This window comes from Onychostoma macrolepis, chromosome 17 (assembly GCF_012432095.1).
Source record: "Onychostoma macrolepis isolate SWU-2019 chromosome 17, ASM1243209v1, whole genome shotgun sequence".
In the NCBI taxonomy this organism is placed as follows: domain Eukaryota; kingdom Metazoa; phylum Chordata; class Actinopteri; order Cypriniformes; family Cyprinidae; genus Onychostoma; species Onychostoma macrolepis.
Genome location: NC_081171.1, coordinates 13617139 through 13640731, shown reverse-complemented (window position 1 = coordinate 13640731; position 23593 = coordinate 13617139). Strand labels below are relative to the sequence as shown.

General features: G+C 37.9%; 3 protein-coding genes across 3 annotated transcripts; all 3 read right to left on the bottom strand.

The window, feature by feature from the left end:
• Positions 1-541: 541 nt before the first annotated feature.
• On the bottom strand, positions 542-4092 carry gjb3 (gap junction protein beta 3). Its single transcript, XM_058749632.1, has 2 exons — positions 4000-4092; positions 542-2730 (listed from the first exon to the last, which is right to left on the bottom strand). Exon 2 carries the CDS (start codon positions 2639-2641, stop codon positions 1709-1711), a length of 933 nt encoding a protein of 310 aa, XP_058605615.1. The 5' UTR covers positions 2642-2730; positions 4000-4092; the 3' UTR covers positions 542-1708.
• A 2035-nt stretch (positions 4093-6127) lies between these two features.
• Positions 6128-10103, bottom strand: gjb10 (gap junction protein beta 10). The gene is made up of 2 exons (XM_058750447.1): positions 9658-10103; positions 6128-8852 (listed from the first exon to the last, which is right to left on the bottom strand). The coding sequence occupies exon 2, from the start codon at positions 8806-8808 to the stop codon at positions 8011-8013; it is 798 nt and encodes a 265-aa protein (XP_058606430.1). The 5' UTR covers positions 8809-8852; positions 9658-10103; the 3' UTR covers positions 6128-8010.
• A 3086-nt stretch (positions 10104-13189) lies between these two features.
• Positions 13190-23149, bottom strand: wdr43 (WD repeat domain 43). The gene is made up of 18 exons (XM_058749070.1): positions 22802-23149; positions 21328-21462; positions 20970-21091; positions 20737-20857; positions 20534-20652; positions 19753-19855; positions 19595-19659; positions 18823-18985; positions 18657-18743; positions 17718-17843; positions 17438-17581; positions 17204-17290; positions 15041-15072; positions 14878-14941; positions 14621-14734; positions 14462-14531; positions 14167-14225; positions 13190-14091 (listed from the first exon to the last, which is right to left on the bottom strand). The coding sequence occupies exons 1-18, from the start codon at positions 23132-23134 to the stop codon at positions 13939-13941; spliced, it is 2097 nt and encodes a 698-aa protein (XP_058605053.1). The 5' UTR covers positions 23135-23149; the 3' UTR covers positions 13190-13938.
• Positions 23150-23593: the final 444 nt, after the last annotated feature.

Sequence of the window (23593 nt, the reverse complement as noted above, 5' to 3'; positions counted from 1 at the left end):
ATCAGTGTAAACTGATCAGTATTACATATGTTGTGACAAAGGATAGTGAACAACGATTTTCATGTTCCATGTTCTCAGTTAATTGAAGTTTTTTATCCACTTCCTTAAACCTGTTTCCTCTTTGATTTAAATCTGTTCATGATTTAAGCTATTGCTTTTTCACATCGAAATAATCGGTATCTTTTTTCAATAAGGTGTCATTTGTTAACATTAGTTAATGTATTAGCTAACATGAACGAGCAATGAACAATACATTTATTACACTATTTAGTAATCTTTGTTAATGTTAGTTAATAAAAATAGAGTAATTCATTGTTTGTTCATGTTAGTTCACAGTGCATTAACTAATGTTAACAAACACAGCTTGTGAATTTAATAATGCATTAGTAAATGCTGAAATTAACATTAACTAATATTAATAAATGATGTAGAAGTATAGTTCATTCTTAGTTCATGTTAACTCATGTAGTTAACTAATGTTAACTAATGAACCTTGTTGTAAAGTGTTACCAAATAATCTTTAAAATGTGACAAATTGGTTAATTTTGTACTTTATTTAAACAGTTTGAAAAGCTTCCTGATTTACAATATCTTCAAATAGTATATATCATACAAAAGAAGAACTCCATTTTGGCAATTTTATGAAAAACAACAGAATGAAAAAAATTCATATGGTAATGTCAGTGCATGAATCATTTTTGATACAAAGGCAGGGTGTGCAGCATAAAAAAGAATGATGAAGAAAAATCTCAGATAAAATATGTAACACAATCTTAACAGCAAGTCCAAGCAAAGTCAGACTCTTGCAAACGCTTGCCAAGTGTAGATCAGCTGAGGTTAGTCCACACTCTACAGTAAAGTTACAACAAATAATGGAAGAAAAACTTTCCCTGATTGTCCAACTTATGGACACTGTGTTATATTTATATACCTCTCATTTTTCCAGCATAAGAATTTGAGTTCAGATACAGTTTGGGTGTGTTTGCAAATAAACATCCACTATGATATCTATGAAGCTCAAAGTTGGAACAGCTTCAACTTTAAAACTTTGTTCTGATCTTTGTAACAAATACCAGGACATTGAGAAATGAGACACCGTAAACAATGACACCCATGAGGCATTTTCATTACGTCTTCTAACATACAATGAACTCCACTCTTCCTCCTATCTTTTAGTGTGCATGTGAAGGTGGAGGTGGGTTTTGTATGCAAGGTGTGTTCTCCATGAAAGCCTTCCTGGTTATTTGATAACTCTTGAGCTTTTTCATGGGTTTTCACCTTTGTTCTTTTTAAAAAATGAATGAGAGGAATGAATCAGAGAGGAATGCATTCAGTCCGCAATAGTTCTTAGGATCAGGGTGGTTATGCAGTACTTTGAGCTGGAGTTAAAGCCTGAAGGAACTAGGCTCTTAATCAAATGACTCCAGGTTTGAACCCAGGTGTCAATGATATCACAATCCTGGTTGATCTCCACTGCTCCACTAAGCAAGACACTTAATCCCTGCTGTTTCCAAGGCAAAAGTTTCTGAAATCTGGCATATAGAATTTCACGAACCCTCTGCCAAATAACAAACACCCAAGACTGCCAGTTTTATAGGTCTTGATGGACGATGAAAGACTTTGAGATTGTCCAGATATTCAAAGCTTATTTTATGCCCCCAGATCACTCTGTGAATACTTGATGGAGAAGGAAACATGGAAAAATTATTCAAAGTATATCAGACTGTATCTTGTACATGGGTACTGAGAGGTTTGGAGCAGAAGCTCTCATGTCTACACTCAATCTGTAGGCTGGCTTAAATGTTGGCTTGAGTTCAGATTTAAACTGTGGTTTAGACCCAGGTTTATACTCAGGCTTAAAGTCTGGTTTAGACTGCGATTTAAACTCGGGTTTGCAGTCCAATTCATGCATAGGAATGGTGCAGTTGCTGTCCTCGTCTCGGTATCGTCCATTAAGTGGTGTGCTGCTTCTTTGGTGCCTCTTAAACTTGTTGGCACATCGAATGGTGCGTTTGAAGATCAGGTAGATGATCTCACAGACACTGAGCACTATACAAAGAGCTGAAGCTCCAACCATGAAGTAGGTGAAGACTCTTTTCTCTGTGGGTCGTCCAATGTAACAGTCCACAACGTTGGGACATGGCTGGATCTCACACTTCACCAGCCGTGGCAGGTAGAAACTGTCATAAATGTGATGGAGGATGTACAGGAAGGTGATCTCGATGCCAGTCTTGACAAAAAGGCTGATCAGGTACGTCCACCACAGCCCACCGTGTTTCTTCCCCGTGTTGTCGTAGAGCTTGGCCTTTTCGCCGTGCTTCTCACGGAACTTGCGTTCGCGCTCGTCACGGTACTTTACGTGCATTACCACCATCAGCGATGGACAGGTGACGAAGATGAGCTGCAGGGCCCACAGTCGGATGTGGGAAAGGGGGAAGAAGTAGTCATAGCAGACGTTTGCGCAGCCTGGCTGCTTAGTGTTGCAGTCAAAGTCTTTCTGCTCATCGCCCCAAACTCTCTCAGCCGCTACGACGTAAACCATCACCCTGAACACAAAAACCACTGAGAGCCAGATCCGGCCAAATGCAGTGGAGTATTTATTCACCCCACTGAGCAGGGCTTGGAAAGTCTTCCAGTCCATGGCTCAGAGCAAGGCCAAGTCACACTTCTGATCCTCTTAAACACTGAATATCTCTGATGAAGAATACAGCAACCTAAAGATGGAAAAAACTGAAGAAGAAAAAAAATCACAATGAGTGAACTCATTCAAAACATCTTGTATTTAAAAGCAACATGGTGGGATAGGTTTCTCACTCTCATGTTATTCCAATATACTGAAAAGGTGATTTTTTTTTATCCATATGAATGGATTATGGTGATTTTGGGAATTGAGGGATTTTAGGCCCTGAATGATTTTTTTCATTAATTGAACTGATTCGATTCTTACTGAATCTGACTCAGGGATCTGATCACAGCAATTAGCAGATCAACTTGAGGTGAGGATTAAAGTGAATAATTATTTGATTTTCAGTCTGTTAGTCACAGAATGCTATTCAGAAGACTTGAAGTTTAAAGTGCACAAGTCCTATGGATCACTTTTATGATACATTCATGGTTTCTTTTATTTTGGAGCTTGATACACATAACAAATCAAACAGGTTTAAATGGACACGAAGGTGTTAATGATGACAATTTTATTTAGTTGTGTGTGAACTATCCCTTTAAATGCTTTAGAATGATTTATGCTCAAATCATAAAATGTTTCATGCAGGATAGGCCATCACCTCACTCTTCATCATCATCATCATCATCAAAGGCAAAAAAGTCATTGCTCTATAGGCCTATTTTTTATATCAGTTTTAGAGCTTTGCCTTTAATTCACATCCTCCATAAAATGTTTTCCTCAAAAGAATGGATGTGCCATCAGATCTTTAACATTTGGTGATATTTTAAGAACCTTCACGTGTGTTGAATCTAAAGTCGAATCCTGCTGTTTTGTGTAAACTCTAATCAAAGTCAAACCAGTGCCGCTCTCTTTCTCGCTACTTTGTGTATTCAATTTATTTATTTATCAGCGATTGTCGTTTTTAATTGTCAATGACCGTTAAGTTGTTCTCCAGCACTGTAATTATCAAATATTTCAACGCTCTTTTGTAAACGCAGGCATATTTGTAATAATGTAGGCTACCACATTAAACAGCGCATAAAATCGCAACTAAATATAGATTTCACATAAAAATAAATCAACCGACAACAATCTTACACGCAACTGTTATTGCTACCTTAGGCTATACTTTTAAAAAGTGCAACCACTTTGCTTTTAATTAGACCTACTACTAATAAACAAAATCGATTCGATCGAGTAGAAATGACAGGTCAAAGTAAGGATGTTCTAATGTAAACATTTTTATAGCGTGAATGCCGACGAGCTGATTGTCATTATCAACAATGTAAAATTCTAAATTCTAAAATTTCACAAAAACAAAGTTTATTACTTACTTTAGATGTATCTTTTCTCTTGTAATTCAGCGGCTGTTAAACTCTTCTCTGAAATCCTCTGTTTGGCTTCCCTGTGGATCTGGTTTGGTAACACGCCTCAGTGAGGGTGGAGTTCAGTATCCAGACTAGAGGACTGCTTTGCCATAAACCTCTTACTTTAAAGATAGCAAGCTAATTAAATACATATTTGTATGTAAAATGCTCTCTCAAAATCATCATGCCTTTCTATGTATTGTCTTAAATGTCCAGTGTACGAAACAGAGGACTGTTCTGTTTATGAAGTTACAGTGTTAAGTATAAAATGACTGTAATATGACTCCATAAAAGGTTTTTTTGGTTTTTTTAGTATAGTGTTAATATTATGGTACTGCATTGTCTTTTATGCAACAAATAGTAAACCCTTGCCTGTGCAGCCTAGTAACATTTTCCATCTTATTGTACAATAAATAAGACTCCCTTTGTTTGGACAGCTCTGTCAAGTATACACTGTGTGTTAGTGGTTTGTGGTGTTGCCAACGTCTGCAAGCGGCTTCTCCATGTTCAAACTTGTCCATGAAAGTCTGCGCTCCATAATCACGTAAAGGACCACACCTCGTCCTGAACAACAGCTTTTGAACTGTTTTTGTTGCTTAGAAACTTGTTGAGGGTCTCTGGAGGCATACTGTAAATGTTTTGTAAGGCACCTTTTTAGTGTTGTGCCAAGAATCCGGTACTAATTATTTTGTGTAATTAAAGTTCATGTGTTCCAAGTAACTCTTGGATTAGGTCTGCAGTGCAGGAAATCCTTGTTGAAAGCTCTTTGGTATGGATATGAATTTATGTCAGCTTGTTGTATATTGTAGTACGAGTGCAAAAGTTTTAGCTATTAGTGAGAGACTAATGGTTAAGGATTTGTGCTGGTAATACAAAAGACTGTTGGTTTGATTCCAAGTAACCCAGAAGTGGAGTTTTCCACAGGAAAAGTCTGTGTGGTTCATTTTCATCAAAGCTTGAGAAATTCTTGTCGGTCACACGTGTGAAGCCCTCTGACTCACTGCTAAAACCTCTGCAGGATGACGATGATTCATTCTCTGAATTGGGTATTAAAAGAGCTGCAGTTTTATAATTTGCTCTCTATAATTTGGTCATGAGGATTGCCAGTCTTCCCCTCAGTGTGTTTTTAAAGTCTTACAGAAACTCATGCCTGCTTTGAGTTATTCAGGCCATGTGTTCTGTCTGAACTTGTTTGTTCAGCAAGAGGAAACATTATGAAACATTGTAGAAGAAACACTGAACCAGATCAGGCGAGTCTGTTGTAAAGTTTTTTCTTTAACTGGTTTACACTTGTTTATGTGGGGGAATGGTTAACTTCAATTGGATTTGCATACTGAATTTGAACTTCTGTGATAGACTTTTAACAACAAAAACATTAGTTAAACATGCACCAGGTTTGCTAAGTGCATATACAGTACATATGGTTAGCAATTGTAGTTGCTGATATTTATGGTTTAAAGCGATGTTGATGATGATGAAAAGAGACAGAGAGGAAGCACAAGCACAATGAACAAGGAGTGGAATGTTGGTTGCGTAAAAAAAAAAAATGAAAAGGACTCGTCGGATTGGTTTCCACGCCTTAAGAATGTAGATGTGACTCACAAAACCTGCTTCAACATGAATTAACTACATCTACCCTGCCTTTCACTGCACAGAGGTTATAGAGATAGCAAGAAACAGAGAAAGACAGGCCAAACCATTGGTCACGAAACAGGGAGGGATGTTTCTGTTGTCTTGGGGGAGCTTTTGTGTACTCAAAAGAGTGAAAACTGAATGGTATAACAGGAACACACCTGAAATACAATCCATTTGCAAAACAGCCCAAGGATTTGTTTAAGAAAAGTGGTTTGTTATTCCACAGAGCAACAGGAATCTGAAAACGTATAGATTGGTTTGGCCAAATGCCCCAACATTGAGAGAATTTATGGAAAACCATTGTTATTAATTAATTATGAGTATATATACACATGCATACAGTATATATATATATATATATATATATATATACACATGCATACAGTATATATATATATACACATATACACACACACACATACACATATGTATATGTTAATTTATTAACTGAAGAGCATTAAAAAATTAAATAAGAACATTTGCTTTCTCATTCCATCTTGCAACTTTCAAACTCGGTGTGAATCCAAATGAAATGTCATGCCGACAAAGCACATCATGTTTATCTCTGCTATTTTCATTCTTGTCATTTTCTTGCTCTACAGTCACATGCAGATCAACTGGTTTTAAAAGTCAAATAAAATATGTGAGCAGTCACATCAAAGTTTTCATCTGCATCCTGATTTTAACAGACATCACTGATTTAAACGAGCAGCAGATTGTAAGAAAATAAAAAGCAAATTTTATTGTATCTCAAAATGTAAACAACTCTAAACACAGTAATTAGGAAAGAATGCTGAGAGGGCACAAACAGAGGATTTCTAACCTCGGAGGATGTTTACTTTTCTGGATATGTTTATCAGTGAATGAAAAACTCTCATACACACACAGGCAAAATGGCCTTATTTGAATTTGATCATCTGGGCAGTGTTGAGCATTTATCAATAGATTCTTGATGTTTTAAATACTGCAAATTCTTGGAAGACATTAGATTGGAGCACCACACATTGGCATACACACACACACACCAGCTAATACACAATCCATAGTAATAATAAAAAATAAAATACAGTAAAAAACTTTTGTACACATTTGTAAACAAACAAATTTACATTTACATTCAAATTATTAAAGTATAAATTAGGATTCACTATCTAGGTGGATTTGGGGAGTCTGTTTGTAAAAATTTTAACAGTTTAACAGCATGTACTTTATTTGATGGCTGTAAATATATGGAGAAGAAATGTAGACTCCGTATGTGATGTGTCTATGCATGCTGTTCCCACATCCAAAAGAAAGAAATCATTTTAAAAGCAAAACTTATTTCCAACTATGAAAGCCTGTTTCCACCTCAGAGTAAAAATAGAAATTAATTGTCAGATAAATTTAGCAGTTCAACAAGCAATAAAGCCATATGAAATATAGTCACATTGCAATGTTGCAGTTACAAGATATAAGTCACGCTGCACCATATAAAGTCACACTGTGAGTCACAATTGTGAAATTTAAAGGGACAATTTACCCGAAAATTAAAATTCAGTCATCGTTTACTCACTCTAACATCAGTGCAAACCTGTGGAAGTCAATGCATACCATGAAAGTCATCAGAGTTCAGTGTTGTTTTGCAACCCATTGACTTTCACTGTGTGGACAAAAACTGTTGAAACATTATTCAAAATATGAAAAGAAGGTTTAACAGGTTTGGAACGACATGAGGATGAGTAAATGATGACAGAATTTTCATTTTTGGGTGAACTATTTTTTTAAAGTCCCATTGTAAGTTATGAAGTCACAATTTTACCCCGAGTTAAAAACAGGCTTTTATAGATAATAGATTCTTCCATCAATTAATTATACTATCTTTGGTTTCTTCTGAAAAAAATGAAGTATGAAAATATGTGAAGCAAAGAGTGATTTAACATCATTTGTAGTCACGTTTTGCTTGTGTCTGTTAAAAAAGGACAAATGTGTACTCTGTAATTAACAGTAATTATTGTAATTATCAGGGCTTATAGCATCTGTTTTGTATTTGCTTCGTTTAAAGTGCCCGTTGGTGTTGGTATTCTAGATTTTGGCCTAACAAAAGCCACACCACACCCAAAACCCTGAAGAGACTGCATCGTCCTGAATGTTGACATTTTGACCCCTATAAACTTTTCAAATCTACAATGTTGTTCATCAGGCCTCAACTTTCCAGCAAAAAGATCCAGTGGATATAGGGTAAGAATACAAGCTGCTTCCTCCACTGGCCAACCGTCCACCGAGTTGGCCATGTTTGAGTTCACATCGTGGTGAACATGAGGAACATTTTCCATCTCTCTGAGTATTTTCCAAGCTCTTGTTTTTTTAGGATGAGATGACCACACTGTATGCTGGCGCTGGCTGGCATTTGCTCGCCAGTTTCTTGCTGTTTGAATCTAAATGAGTATTGGAGCACCTCATGTTAGCGATGCACTTTGTCTTGTTTATCTGCCGTGAGCTCTTTATCCTTTGGATACATTCAAAGCAGCGTTTGCCCACCAGGTAGAGGATTTCGCAGAGGGAGAGCAGGATGCACACCACACTTGTCACCACCATGAAGATGGTGAAGATCCGCTTCTCTGTGGGCCGAGAGATGAAGCAATCAACTACATTAGGGCAGGGATGCTCAGAACACTTCACCAGGGTGGGGAAGTCATAGCCCTCATAGATGTAATACAGGAGATACACAAAGGTCACATCCACTCCCATTTTAAAAACCAGCGAGAGGACGTATGTCCACCAAAGACCGCCACGCTTCTTTCCGGTGTTGGCATACAACCGCTGACAGCCCTCGCCGTATTTAACGCGGTTCTTCCGCTCGCGTTCCTCGCGGTAGGCCACATGCAGCACCACGAGAAACGACGGACAGGTGACGAAGATGAGTTGCAGTGCCCACAGACGTATGTGGGACACCGGGAAGAAGTGGTCGTAGCAAACGTTATGGCAGCCAGGCTGAGCAGTGTTACACGCAAAGTCTTTCTGCTCGTCGCCCCATACCTTCTCCGCAGCTACGACGAAGACCATGACCCTGAAAACGAAGACTATGGACAGCCAGACACGGCCGAATGCGGTGGAGTATTTGTTGACCCCACTCAGGAGACCCTGAAGAAAAGCCCAATTCATGGCACCCGTGAGCGCTCAGGTTATCTCACCTGAATACCTCTCACCTGAAAGGGAGGGGAGCAGAGGGAAAGAGACAAAAGAAACTTAACGTTACATAAAATTCACTTGGGTGGTTTTTGTTATACAGAGTTAAACTACACACTTCTGTGATGATTCAAAGTTCTATTAAAGCAGGGGGTCTTTATCCCTTTAGAAAGATGGAGAAGGGAACGCTGTTATATAATGTATGAAATTTTAAGTCAAGCTTATAACATGCAGTGCCTTACTAATATATTCACATACTTTATGTACAAAGTATTTCAAAATCGCTAGTGACACATTCAAATACATATTATTTTACTTAATACATGTCGATGAGGGAGGTAACGTTATAATGAAGCATTTAGCTAAACTTTCACTTTGGTTAAAATTCACGTAACTTTACATATTTTATCACTTTTATATCATAAAAGTAGTCATGAACAAACAATAATTAGATCAAACAAGACAGTAATAAGGTACGATTTAGAATCAAACATAAAAGCACCCCCGTGTTAAAGTTTTCACATTCAGGCAAGTAGTTCTGGCAAAAAAATAAAAATAAAATAAAATAAAAATCTATTTCCACATTTAGGAATGATGTTAAAAGGAATAAATATATTCAGACGCAGTTTTTATAACGATGTGCATTGTATACAAACCCCGACAATTTTAAACTCTTTTACTAACGTTATCTATTCACAAACTTATCTATAAACGTTTTTGATTGTAAACTTAAAAAACATTACGGAAAGTGAAACATAATCTATATATTTATACCAAATGTATTAGTCGAACAAACAAACTTAAGAATATTTAGCGTATACTTACAGTCTGAGAACTCGCAGTTGTCTACAGTGCGGTCGGAACGCCGTGATTGTCTTGTTTGTAGAAGTCTGGCGAACTGCGGGCGTTAAACAACTGACACGTGTGATGAAATATACACAGCGACGCCACCTAGTGGACAACCTTATAAGAGACGCTGCGACGCCACCTGGAGGAGAGCACCAGACGAGCAGCTACGCAGCTTGATGCTGAACACTACGAATCAGTTGTGATGATTAAATAAAAATAATTATTGACCCATTTAGTCCATTATGTTATAATCAATACATTTACACAACCTCTGGTTAAGCTTTTAGGAAGTTACTTTACAGAAATGGCACTTACAAACAGCAATTTCCACCTGATGAAATTTAGTCAAGCATCACATACATACAGTGAGGAAAATAAGTATTTGAACACCCTGCTATTTTGCAAGTTCTCCCACTTAGAAATCATGGAGGGGTCTGAAATTGTCATCGTAGGTGCATGTCCACTGTGAGAGACATAATCTAAAAAAAAAAATCCAGAAATCACAATGTATGATTTTTTAACTATTTATTTGTATGATACAGCTGCAAATAAGTATTTGAACACCTGTCTATCAGCTAGAATTCTGACCCTCAAAGACCTGTTAGTCTGCCTTTAAAATGTCCACCTCCACTCCATTTATTATCCTAAATTAGATGCACCTGTTTGAGGTCGTTAGCTGCATAAAGACACCTGTCCACCCCATACAATCAGTAAGAATCCAACTACTAACATGGCCAAGACCAAAGAGCTGTCCAAAGACACTAGAGACAAAATTGTACACCTCCACAAGGCTGGAAAGGGCTACGGGGAAATTGCCAAGCAGCTTGGTGAAAAAAGGTCCACTGTTGGAGCAATCATTAGAAAATGGAAGAAGCTAAACATGACTGTCAATCTCCCTCGGACTGGGGCTCCATGCAAGATCTCACCTCGTGGGGTCTCAATGATCCTAAGAAAGGTGAGAAATCAGCCCAGAACTACACGGGAGGAGCTGGTCAATGACCTGAAAAGAGCTGGGACCACCGTTTCCAAGGTTACTGTTGGTAATACACTAAAGCCCTATTTGGACGGGACTAGTTTTCTAAACTACGTTTGAGTTTCCATTCTTATCACCTGACGTCTGCGATTTTCATGTACCAATTCGGACGGGACTAACATCTCTGTGTTTATTACAGAGGTGGGAGGGTCCGTTTTGTACATCTGGGCGTTTCAGAGGTCACGCGCTCTGTATGCGTGCATTGCGTGTCATTCCGATTGATTACCATTAGTATAACAGTTTTACTACAAATACCATGGTGAAGCTATATGGCTAGTATAGCAAAACCATGTTAATGTGTGGTTGCTTTAGTTTTACTTTAGTTATTTATTTGTAGTAAACCCGTGTTTAATTTTCATAAAGGTGCATATGTAATTAAAACATTATGCAATTGAGTGCAGAAATGAACGCGAGTAATTTTACCAGACGCAGATATTACAATAGCCAGTCTGAATGGTTTACGTGATCTGACTCTTGATTTTATTATTGTTTTTAATTTATTTACTTATTTTTTTCCTTGCCGGGAGGCAAATATATCAAACATGAGCGCGGTAAGAGCGTCTACGGTAATTCACGCTGGCCAAAACACACAAGGAAACGCGTTGTGAAAAAAAAATCTCACCGGCAATCACAGACATCGCATTCGGACGGGATTAGTTTTCTCAGAGGATCACTGAGTTTGCTGAAAAACAGTAGGTAATTTACTCTGGAATTATTACAGAGGATGTGTGAGAAAAACACAGACATGGCAGATTCGGACGGGATTAAAATCACCAAGTAGTTCTGTGAAACACACATTTCTCTAACGACCCCCTGTAAAACTAGTCCCGTCCGAATAGGGCTTTAGACGTCATGGTTTGAAATCATGCGTGGCACGGAAGGTTCCCCTGCTTAAACCAGCACATGTCCAGGCCCGATTTAAGTTTGCCAATGACCATTTGGATGATCCAGAGGAGTCATGGGAGAAAGTCATGTGGTCAGATGAGACCAAAATAGAACTTTTTGGTCATAATTCCACTAAACGTGTTTGGAGGAAGAAGAATGATGAGTACCATCCAAGAACACCATCCCTACTGTGAAGCATGGGGGTGGTAGCATCATGCTTTGGGGGTGTTTTTCTGCACATGGGACAGGGCGACTGCACTGTATTAAGGAGAGGATGACCGGGGCCATGTATTGCGAGATTTTGGGGAACAACCTCCTTCCCTCAGTTAGAGCATTGAAGATGGGTCGAGGCTGGGTCTTCCAACATGACAATGACCCGAAGCACACAGCCAGGATAACGAAGGAGTGGGTCTGTAAGAAGCATATCAAGGTTCTGGCGTGGCCTAGCCAGTCTCCAGACCTAAACCCAATAGAGAATCTTTGGAGGAGCTCAAACTCCGTGTTTCTCAGCGACAGGCCAGAAACCTGACTGATCTAGAGAAGATCTGTGTGGAGGTGGGCCAAAATCCCTCCTGCAGTGTGTGCAAACCTGGTGAAAAACTACAGGAAACGTTTGACCTCTGTAATTGCAAACAAAGGCTACTGTACCAAATATTAACATTGATTTTCTCAGGTGTTCAAATACTTATTTGCAGCTGTATCATACAAATAAATAGTTAAAAAATCATACATTGTGATTTCTGGATTTTTTTTTTTTTAGATTATGTCTCTCACAGTGGACATGCACCTACGATGACAATTTCAGACCCTTCCATGATTTCTAAGTGGGAGAACTTGCAAAATAGCAGGGTGTTCAAATACTTATTTTCCTCACTGTACATATGTATGAAGAGTTCAGATGCAAAAGCCTCTAAATGCCATCTGAAATTTGCATCTAAAATGAGCATTTTTATCAGGCTCCTATATTTACGTTCAGTTATTCACTTTAATTGCATAGAAAAGGACCTATACATTGCCATTAGAGTAAAATTACTGAATCTAAACATAGGAGCCTGATAAAAATGCTCATTTTAGATGAAAATATACATGCATATATACACAAAGAGAGAGAGAGAGTGTTAATGTTATCTTTCGATTGCAATATAGTTCAATTGACCAGTTATCTAATAATGCTGATGACAATACACTAAAAAAATCAGTAAAATAATAAAGCACAATAAGCAGTAGTTTTCCACGTTTTACTTGTTTTGAATTTTGTACTGCATTGGGTTGTGTTTGAGGGTTAACAGACATGCTCATAATATTAATGGATAATGTCCCGACAAAAAATTCCCAGTACATTTTCCAGTTGTTGTGCGTTATAAATACATGACCTTTTTAAAATAATCTTCAAATATTTTTCAATTAAATAAACACTGCTTTAAAACTTAAACATGGAAAAGGGGTGATTTATGTTTTTTAGTTATTCAGCTAACACTGTGGCAGGTTTGAGTTGATACTACACTTAGTACTGCGACCTATTTTGACATTTTATTTAATTTTCTGATATTTAGATCCCGGAAAGAAAAAATTATGAATCAAAACAAGAGATGAGAACAAAACAGAATTTATTTCATTTAAACTGTACAACAGTCGCTGATATATTGTTTGCATGAAAAGTTTTGGTTGCCGCTCACCGCAACCACTGTAAAATTAAACATATACGCCTCTGGGACTGTGTTTTAAGATTCATGTTGTACTGGGAGAGGTTCACATTTTCTGTTCTCAAGACCGAGAACCGGGTCATGACCGCAGAGGGTGTAAAAAAAATACCCTCATCTGAAAATCACACACACAGGACACGGAATTCAAACATGAGAAATGACCGTGACAAAGAGAGTGACGACTACATAAGTTAACGATGTGATTGGAGGACAGTGTTGAAGGGCATGATCATGATATTGTCGTATGCTCGGACCTCAGGGACATCGGACGCCCGATTAAGGATGCAATCAGGCGGAGGGATGGAGGGGGATTTGGTTTGGGAATCAATCCCACAGAATCCTATTGTAGCTGGTCGACAAAACCGAGGCAGTTTCAAGTCAAAGGAAAAGTGACTCGAATGGACCTCAACGGGTGTGTGCTTTCCGCACGAGGAGCTGTCAGTCTAGGTCAAGGGTCACACAACCTTATGACCTTTCTGAGAAAGACATCCACAAGTCCAGGCCGCAAAGGTTATCGAAATTCTATAAAACATAAACTTTTGTTTTGTTACAATAAAATTCAACAAAATGAAAAATAAAATGAAATCATATATAAATGTAAGGGTCCTTTTTTGAATCCTGCGGCCAGATTGGGTATTATTCTTCCTCGCTCTCATTTTCAGGGTCCAGATCTGAATCACCATTCGCTTTTGATTCATCATTCATATCTTCCTCTTCATCGTCTTCCTCGTCTTTGTGGTTGTTTTTGTCTTCCGTCACTTCCATTGCTGCCTCATCCTCCTCCCAGTTCTGAAAAGACAAATCAACATGAGAACAATCCCATAATGCCACATCGCATACACAAGAACTGAGAGCATCTCTTACATCCGAGTCATCCTCAGGACGCCCCTCATCTCCTGAGCCTTCCTCCTCATCTGAAGACTCTGTAGAAAAATGAAAAATTTATGCATTTAATTTTTGCCATGTCAACATTTAAGACAATCAGAAAATTGAGACTCCGTTGAAAAATAGGTCAATTAATATAAGACAAAGGTTAGACAAGATAAATAGTTTACATACAGAACAATAAAATTTACTTAATGAGTCTTTAGTTCATTACATGCTGCAAAAACTGGTTCTGGTTACTAAAAAAAAAAAAAAAATAAAGACAGTTCTTTACCGTCTTCATAAACCAGCTGTGCTTTGTGAGAAATATTGCCAACTTTCTCAGCGCGGTTGTTTGTCGCCACCTAGTAGAACAAAACATGGAAATGAGCACACCGAAAAATCAAAGCAGTGATTAACATCTGATCTAGATGCTTGTGTTTGAGCAGCTCACCTGTGTCATGAGCAGGTACAACTTGCCATGGAGTCGGGTGAGCTGCTGATATAACTTCACCCTGCTCTCAATCATATGGTAGATTGAGCCCAACTGAGACACTAGATCCGGCAGCTGTGGGGAAACAAGATGAAGAGACCAAATGAGGAACCCTAAAAAAATATGATCTACAGTGGATTCAAGACTTAAGATGCACTGTCACAACATTAAGGTCTTGATTATGTACATTTGTGTGACAAAGATGCACACAGACTTACCGAAGACAAGTATGATGTGTGTTGTGTAAGTACAGCCTTAAACCACTGAACTATAAGCAGAGCCCTGCACAGAGAAAAACAATCATGTTACACAAGGTTTAATGCCTTTAAAATATTTAAACATCAAAAGTAACAAAATCCAACAGAAGTGAAAATTACTTACGCGAATGGATGCCCCTGCAGTCTTCTGGACAGCTACAGAAACAACCATAAAATAATTCAAAACTGTAATTTTTAATAAAAATAAAAATATACCATTCAAAGTTTTGGGGTCAGCAAGATTTTTAAAGACTCTCTTATGCTCACTAAGGCTGCATTTATTCAATTAAAAAAAAAAAACATGATAAAAGTAACATTGTAAAACATCATAAACTTGTAATATATCTTCAAGTAATTTATTCCTTTAACGTAACACTGAATTTCACTCTACTCTTTTACTAAGTCTCAAATCATTTTCTAATATTGCTGATTTAGTGCTCAAGAAACTTTTCTTATAAATGTTGAAAACAGCATATAGTTAGAAACATTACAGTATAAAGAACTGAATTTATATGAATCAGAAATACTAATGACATTGTCTTTACAGTGACTGTCAATTTAATACATACTTGCTAAATAAAAGTATTAAATTTCACGTATTAATTTAAAGCAATCTTACTGATCCTGAACTTCGAATGCTTATACATGCATACATACATATGCACACAGTATCTCACAGAAGTGAGTACACCCCTCACATTTTTTAAAATATTTTATTATATCTTTTCATGTGACAACACTGAAGAAATGACACTTTGCTACAATGTAAAGTAGTGAGTGTACAACTTGTGTAACAGTGTAAATTTGCTGTCCCCTCAAAATAACAATACACAGCCATTAATGTCTAAACTGCTGGCCACAAAAGTGAGTACACCCCTAAGTGAAAATGTCCACATTGGGCCCAAAGTGTCAATATTTTGTGTGGCCACCATTATTTTCCAGCACTGCCTTAACCCTCTTGGGCATGGAGTTCACCAGAGCTTCACAGGTTGCCACTGGAGTCCTCTTCCACTCCTCCATGACGACATCAAGGAGCTGGTGGATGTTAGAGACCTTGCGCTCCTCCACCTTCCTTTTGAGGATGCCCCACAGATGCTCAATAGGGTTTAGGTCTGGAGACATGCTTGGTCAGTCCATCACCTTTACCCTCAGCTTCTTTAGCAAGGCAGTGGTCATCTTGGAGGTGTATTTGGTGTCGTTATCATGTTGGAATACATGGAATCATGTTGGCAGTCTCCAAAGGGAGGGGATCATGCTGTGCTTCAGTATGTCACAGTACATGTTGGCATTCATGGTTCCCTCAATGAACTGTAGCTCCCCAGTGCCGGCAGCACTCATGCAGCCCCAGACCATGACACTCCCACCACCATGCTTGACTGTAGGCAAGACACACTTGTCTTTGTACTCCTCACCTGGTTGCCGCCACACACGCTTGACACCATCTGAACCAAATAAGTTTATCTTGGTCTCATCAGACCACAGGACATGGTTCCAGTAATCCATGTCCTTAGTCTGCTTGTCTTCAGCAAACTGCTGCACCTCTGCAGCAATGCTGGCAGCACTCATACGTCTATTTCCCAAACACAACCTCTGGATATGACGCCGAGCACGTGCTCTCAACTTCTTTGGTCGACCATGGCAAGGCCTGTTCTGAGTGGAACCTGTCCTGTTAAACTGCTGTATCGTCTTGGCCACCGTGCTGCTGCTCAGTTTCAGGGGTCTTGGCAATCTTCTTATAGCCTATGCCATCTTTATGTAGAGCAACAGTTCTTTTTTTCAGATCCTCAGAGTTATTTGCCATGAGGTGCCATGTTGAACTTCCAGTGACCAGTACGAGAGAGTGAGAGCGATAACACCAAATTTAACACACCTGCTCCCCATTCACACCTGAGACCTTGTAACACTAACGAGTCACATGACACCGGGGAGAGAAAATGGCTAATTGGGCCCAATTTGGACATTTTCACTTAGGGGTGTACTCACTTTTGTGGCCAGCGGTTTAGACATTAATGGCTGTGTGTTGAGTTATTTTGAGGGGACAGCTAATTTACACTGTTATACAAGCTGTACACTCTCTACTTTACATTGTAGAAAAGTGTCATTTCTTCAGTGTTGTCACATGAAAAGATATAATAAAATATTTACAAAAATGTGAGGGTGTACTCACTTCTGAGAGATACTGCATTTTATATATATATATATATATATATATATATATATATATATATATATATATAATAAAACATTATATTATACACACAATACATATTTAACAATGTCAAAATACCTCTTCCAGCAATGGCAGGACAGCCGGAGGTGGTAACCGGGCAACAGTGTTCTTTATCAACATCTCTTTTTTGGTTTGAAATATTTTCTGTCAGAAAGAATTAAGTTACATGAGAATGTTAACAACATGCATAGACAAACACTAAATATCACAAAATTCAAACTTTGGAAAGTTCAAATTTTAAACATTCAAGTGATCATATTTCATTATTTTGCAGCAGGATGTGTAACTTACGGAAAGGATCCGCTCGTCTTTGCTCTCCAGTCCCTGCACAAGCAGTACAGCAAAACTGTCCGTCTGCAGGGAGGATGAGCCTTTACCAGCACCCTTGCCTCCGACACTCAACTCAATCTGCTTTAACCGCTCCTCGATAGAAATCTACAATAAGATGGAGAGGATTTTGCATGTATAAGATTGAAGAAATTCCTTAATTTAACTCTTGGTGGGGAAAAAAAAATCTTAGCACGATTTTACAGAAATTTAATGAACTCAGTTGGGAAGTCTTAAGTCTTACCTCTGTGGTACTGTCCTCTTTTTTCCTCTTCGCTGCTTCATTGGGAGTTAATTTGATTGGTGCCTTGTGTCCCGGAAGTCCTGGTACTAAAACCATGCTCTGTTTATTAACAACTGGCGTCTTCACCTAGAAGATGATGTTCAAATTAATCCATTGAACTTATTTTTAACATCAAGATTTGAGGTTTTCTTTTTTTTTTTTAGTTTGGGGTCAATAAGATTTAAGAAATGGATACTTTTTTTTTCCAAGGCGGCAATAATTTGAACAAAAGTTCTAAAACATTTACATTGTTACAAAAGATTTCTATTTTTTTTTTTTAAATGCTGTTAAAAAGATTGTTAAAAAAAAAAATTAAGCAGAACAGCTATTAACAACATTGAAAAATGTTGAAACATAAGAACACAAGAAACAAATGTTTTTTGAGCACTAAATCAGCATAACAGAATGATTTCTGAAGGATCATGACACTCTGAAGACCGAAATAATGCCTTCTAAAATTTCAACTTTACTGTCACAGGAACAAATTACATTTAATAATATATTAAAATAGTAAAAATTTTAAACTGAAGTAAATTTCCAACAAATAATGCAGATTTGGCGAGCACAAGAGACGTTTCTTTTAATCTTGTTGACCCCAAACTATTGAACAGCAGTGCATATTTCATAAATAAATAAAATAAATATATAACATTTAAATAAAGCGTATATCTTAGATGTTGTAACTGGTTACCATTTCTTCTTAAATGGTCTTACAGTGTGACGAAGTGTTGAACGGACAAATATTCTAGGTAGTCACAATTAGTGACATCAAAACTGTGCACATAATTATACAAAATAAGCAGCTTTTAATAGATGCTGCTTGAAACTAAATGTCAAATGCCTAATATTCAATAAATCAAAAAGGTAAAGTATATATTAATGGTACAGATGAACTCTTACCTTAGAGACAGCAGTGTCTACAGAGAGAGAAAGAGTGCCATGTACATCTCTAACTAAGCATACGTGTCTCTCTGATGTGTTAAAAGGCTGTGGAAAGAGACGGCATGTCAGTATAATTGACCAACTGAATAACCCTGTAAAATCAATATGTTTTTGCTGAACTTACGGTTTTCTCCATGACAGGCTGCAGGTGATGTCCGTATGCCAGCATCAGGTTCTGTCTGTCAGCACATAGAGCTGCTGCGAGCAGAGGCACAGGCACAGGTGAGTCTCCCTTCATAGTGGACACCTGCAGGGAACACACTGGAGACAGCGGCTTCTTACACGGCCTATGAGAGAAAAATATAAACATGAGCTTCACTGAACTGTTTTAAAGGGATAGTTCAAAATTCTGCCATTAATTACTCACCCTCATGTCGTTCCAAACCCATAAGACCTTCGTTCATCTTCGGAACACAAATTAAGATATTTCTGATGGAATCAGAGCTCTCTGACCCTCCCTTTACACTTTGATCTGAATGTAAACAATGTATCCGCATGTGATACTCTCCAACATTATGCTGTAGGGTGACGCGGAGGAGACGAATTGTTGAATAAAGTCATTATTTTTGTTTTCTTTGTGCACAAAAAGTATTCTTGTAGATTCGTAAAATTAAGGTTGAACCACTGATGTCACATGGATTATTTTGACGTTGTCCTAACTACGTTTCTGAGCCTTGATCGGATAAGGATCCTTGCTGTCTATGGGAGGGTCAAAAAGCTCTCGGAATTCATCAAAATATCTCATTTTGTGTTCCAAAGGAGGAGGAAAGTCTTACAGGTTTGGAATGACTTGAGGGTGAGTAATTAATGGCAGAATTTTCATTTTTGGGTGAACTATCCCTTTTCAAAAAGAATTCAACAAGTCATACTGATTAACACAAGATGGACAAACTCACCCATTGAGAAAATGCTCAAAGAGATGAAGCTGACCGTCTTTACACACCACTGCTAACCTCACAGGCTGAGAAACACACACAGACAGGTGTCAGATCTCCATAAACCGAAATGACTGATAATTATATTAAAAGCACAATCCAGCTCAATAAATCCTGACCTCATCTTTGGAGTTGGATGTCTGAAGGTCTATGTGTTGGGGTTCATCTGTCAGAGTAAAAGACACCACAGAGTTCTTGTCTTTGCCATCAGACCGTACCTGCCTGATGAACATAGGGGGAAGCAAATGAGATTTCAGTTTTTATTCATTCTCAGATCTCTACAAACTTTTTTTAATTCACAAATTGTCTTAAACCAGATCTAATTATGTTTCACAATTAAAAAAATAAATGCCTAACAGAGTTAAACATATGGCAAGGAAAAAGGAAAACTAAATTAATATATAATAAAAACTAAATAAAATATATAATACAAAGAAGAAGTCACACAAATAAAAATTGTATGCTCACAAAGACTGCATTTGAAATATACTTTAAAGATAAGTGATAATTATAAATATTTCAAACATCATTCATAACCTAATTAATTTTAACAAAATATGATTTAAGAAAAAGTGCCTTTGCAAATTTGATATCAAAATACTCCATATAAATTAATTAGCCAAAATAATGCCAATAAACAGCAAATAGGTTCTACACAAACTTGCCAAAATGAAAACATTTTGCACAACTGATTTTTTTTTAAAAAAAGCATAAATAATTCATTATTCATTAAAGCTGTCAGTAGAATTTGAAATTGAAAAGGTGGGAGAGACACTTTGATCCTAATAATCTCAAAATGGACAAACTGTAGTACTGAACTGTACAAGAACCATAAATAATCATTATAGACTCATTTCTTTAAGCAACAGTTACTTAACAAAAAAAGACAATATAACATACCACACACTCAGGAGCCTGTCATGAGCTGCCCCTGACAAGAAGTACATCCCATTACTGTCTGGGGGTCGTGTTGTGGCGAAACATAGAGTCGTTACCATGGTAGAGTGACCTGTGAATTTCTAAAAATTTGGGATATCCCATTGTTAAATCTGAAACTCTTCTGTTTTCATTTATCTGAGGCCAGAAACAGAGGTCAGACTCACCCTGTACACTTCCTTCGTCTCCAGGTTCCACATCTTGATGGTCATTCCCGCCGAGAGCAGCAGCTTTCCATCTGGACTTATACACAGGCTGCTGACGGCTGATCTGTCCGCCTTCCATTTGCTAAACACAGAATACGTCATGTTTGTAAATCACAAACAACTTCACTATGTTGAATAACATACGGGGAAATCCATATTTGTCAAACATCCAACACACGACTGCACAGACTCACCAACGAACTTTTCCTGTCTGCAGGTCCCACTCGGCTATGTGTGTGTCATCTGAGGCGCTGTATAACACTGAGTCTTCTGGATGCCATTGAACGCTGTTCACTGGTCCACTGTGACCTCCCTCCTGACAGGTTGAGACATCATTAACATTACTAATTTCACCTGTATTTTTTCTAATTAGACGATCATCTTTCTCCCTGGTGGCATTACAAAACTATAGAAGTGATTTGGTAATGTGTGCCAGTTTGCTTGCCAATTTCAAGTAAACTGTTTTGTATCAAACTTACGCAAAATCCCTTAAATCTTTGATTTGCATCCGTAAAATATCATAAGGACCAGCTCTTGGTGATGAATTCTTACCAGAGTGCAATGCAGGTCTCCCTTCACTGTACTATAGATGAGGACGGACCCAGCAGCAGTGCCCAGCGCCAACAGATCTGACTGCTCAGGTGTCGGCCCGGCCTCACATTTCCTCCTCTTCCTCTGTGGCACCTCCTAAAGCACACACATAAAGAAAAATGTATCGCTGTAAAACAACTCATGCTGCCTTTTAGTTAAGTCCTACAGAAATGATAAATTTCTTAGTCACATATTTTCAGTAATTTCCATTAATAAGATTTCAAAGCACGTCACTTATCGAGAGCTGTTTTAATATTTGTTACCTCAAACTTACTATTACCTTTTCTTTAGTGTTTTTAAGTTTCACTTTTTAATCACTCGTTACATACTGGTAAATAAAAATAAAAACACTTTGTTACCGGTGAAAAATTCTTGCCATTTATTACTGGGATCTGTAGTCAACCATTCCATCCGTACCATACCTTTTCAAATTTTACAAGTAAATTAATACTACAAGTATTAATACTGATCTCTAGCTTACAGTAAACAGTTAGTCTATTAAATAATTACTAGCTTCCATTCAGTTTGTGCTATGAAAAGAGAAACGGATAAATAACCATGTGTGTAGTTACAAGTAGGCGGCCTACAACTAACAGCTAATGAACAGCAAAGCTTGATCAAGTACCAGCCCAACGGGAAAACATTAGTGCCAAGTTATACAGGAATCACAAACAGAATATAATTTCTAGTCAAACATTTGCTATGTTACTAGTAACAATGGAAGAATGAATTGTCAAAGCTGTTATGCCCAACTTTTTCCAACAATATGCAGAATCAACGACGTTCTGCGTGTTGTTATTAATATCAACCTGATCGAAAGACAGTAGCTTAATCTTTGATAGATACTTTACTAAAGAGCAACAAGTTAAAGTTGTGTACGGGTTGTGCATCCATGATGTGGCCATGTGTTCTCTAAAGTAGCGTTAAATATAAATACAACACTGGTTATTAATAAAACCACAGAAATTAGTATCATACTTACACAGATGTGTTGACATGATTTTTTTTTTAATGAAAAAAAAAAAACCTTAAACATAATCATCACTTTAGCAAACATCAACTTATTCTGCCTACTTTATTAGCCACCAACAACCAACAGACGAATATAATGCTAACGAACCACAAAATGCGCATGTAGTCGCACTTTTGACATTAGTATAGTGATTTTACAGGTTTTATTGATGAATTTCGTGTTGGATCTGCGGGTCTCGAGGCCTGTGTCTGAACATGTGCCACACGCAACATGTGCGCAGCGCGCTCCACGAGCGCAGCTCTAAAGCACCCAAAATAGATATTCCTAAACAATCCGTGTTAAGTTTTATGATCACATTCAGGATAAATACAGAGTCAAAGCGACCCGAAGCCCCTACATTGATGCACTGCGTTACACAGGCCGCATCCCCGATTGCCCCCGAACACTGTGCGCTAACGTTACCTGAACAGCTCCGCACGGTCCCCATGTCACACAGGTACAGGCTGCGCTCAGGTGCGCGGAAGGCACGTATTCCTGTTGCAGAGTTTTGCTGTCGGTGTTCCAGATGCGCAGTCTCCCGTCCTGTGCGCAGAGAGCCAGAAACTGCTGTGATTTGGGGCTGAAGGAGCAGGGTAGCACAGCTCGGCCTCCGTCCGCCGCCATCTTACCATTCCGCGTGCGTCCCTCTGCTCCACGGGAAACACGTGTGAGAGAAAATTGGACAGCGCGCATGCGCAGCTGCACAGGCGCAGCGGAAACGCTAATTGGCCACTCTGGGTTTGGGGGGCGTGCCATTATTGTTATCAACCAATCACTGACGGATGCGGAAGTTTTATGCTAGAGTTTTGTTATCTAGTTGAATTTGAAAGTGAAAATTATCTTTGGGAGTTATCAAATGTGAAGTATATCTTTAGTAAATACGCTTTAGTACATAGTACCTAAACTAAATATACTTCACTTTTAAGTGTCATTACATGTATCTACTATCACTGTAAAACTTTAAATTAAAAATAAATTTAAAAACTCACAAAATGTTCATTCTGTAACATTTACTGGAAACGGTTGCACATTTATTTTGTACCTGTAATTATTCGAAAGACATTGTGGGTCATATATCTTTATGTATATTTAAAACTTTAAAAATAATATATCTCTTCTTGTATATATATATATATATATATATATATATATATATATATATTTAAAAATCCAGTTGTTGTTTTAACACTGGCTTTCTCAGAATTAATACAATTA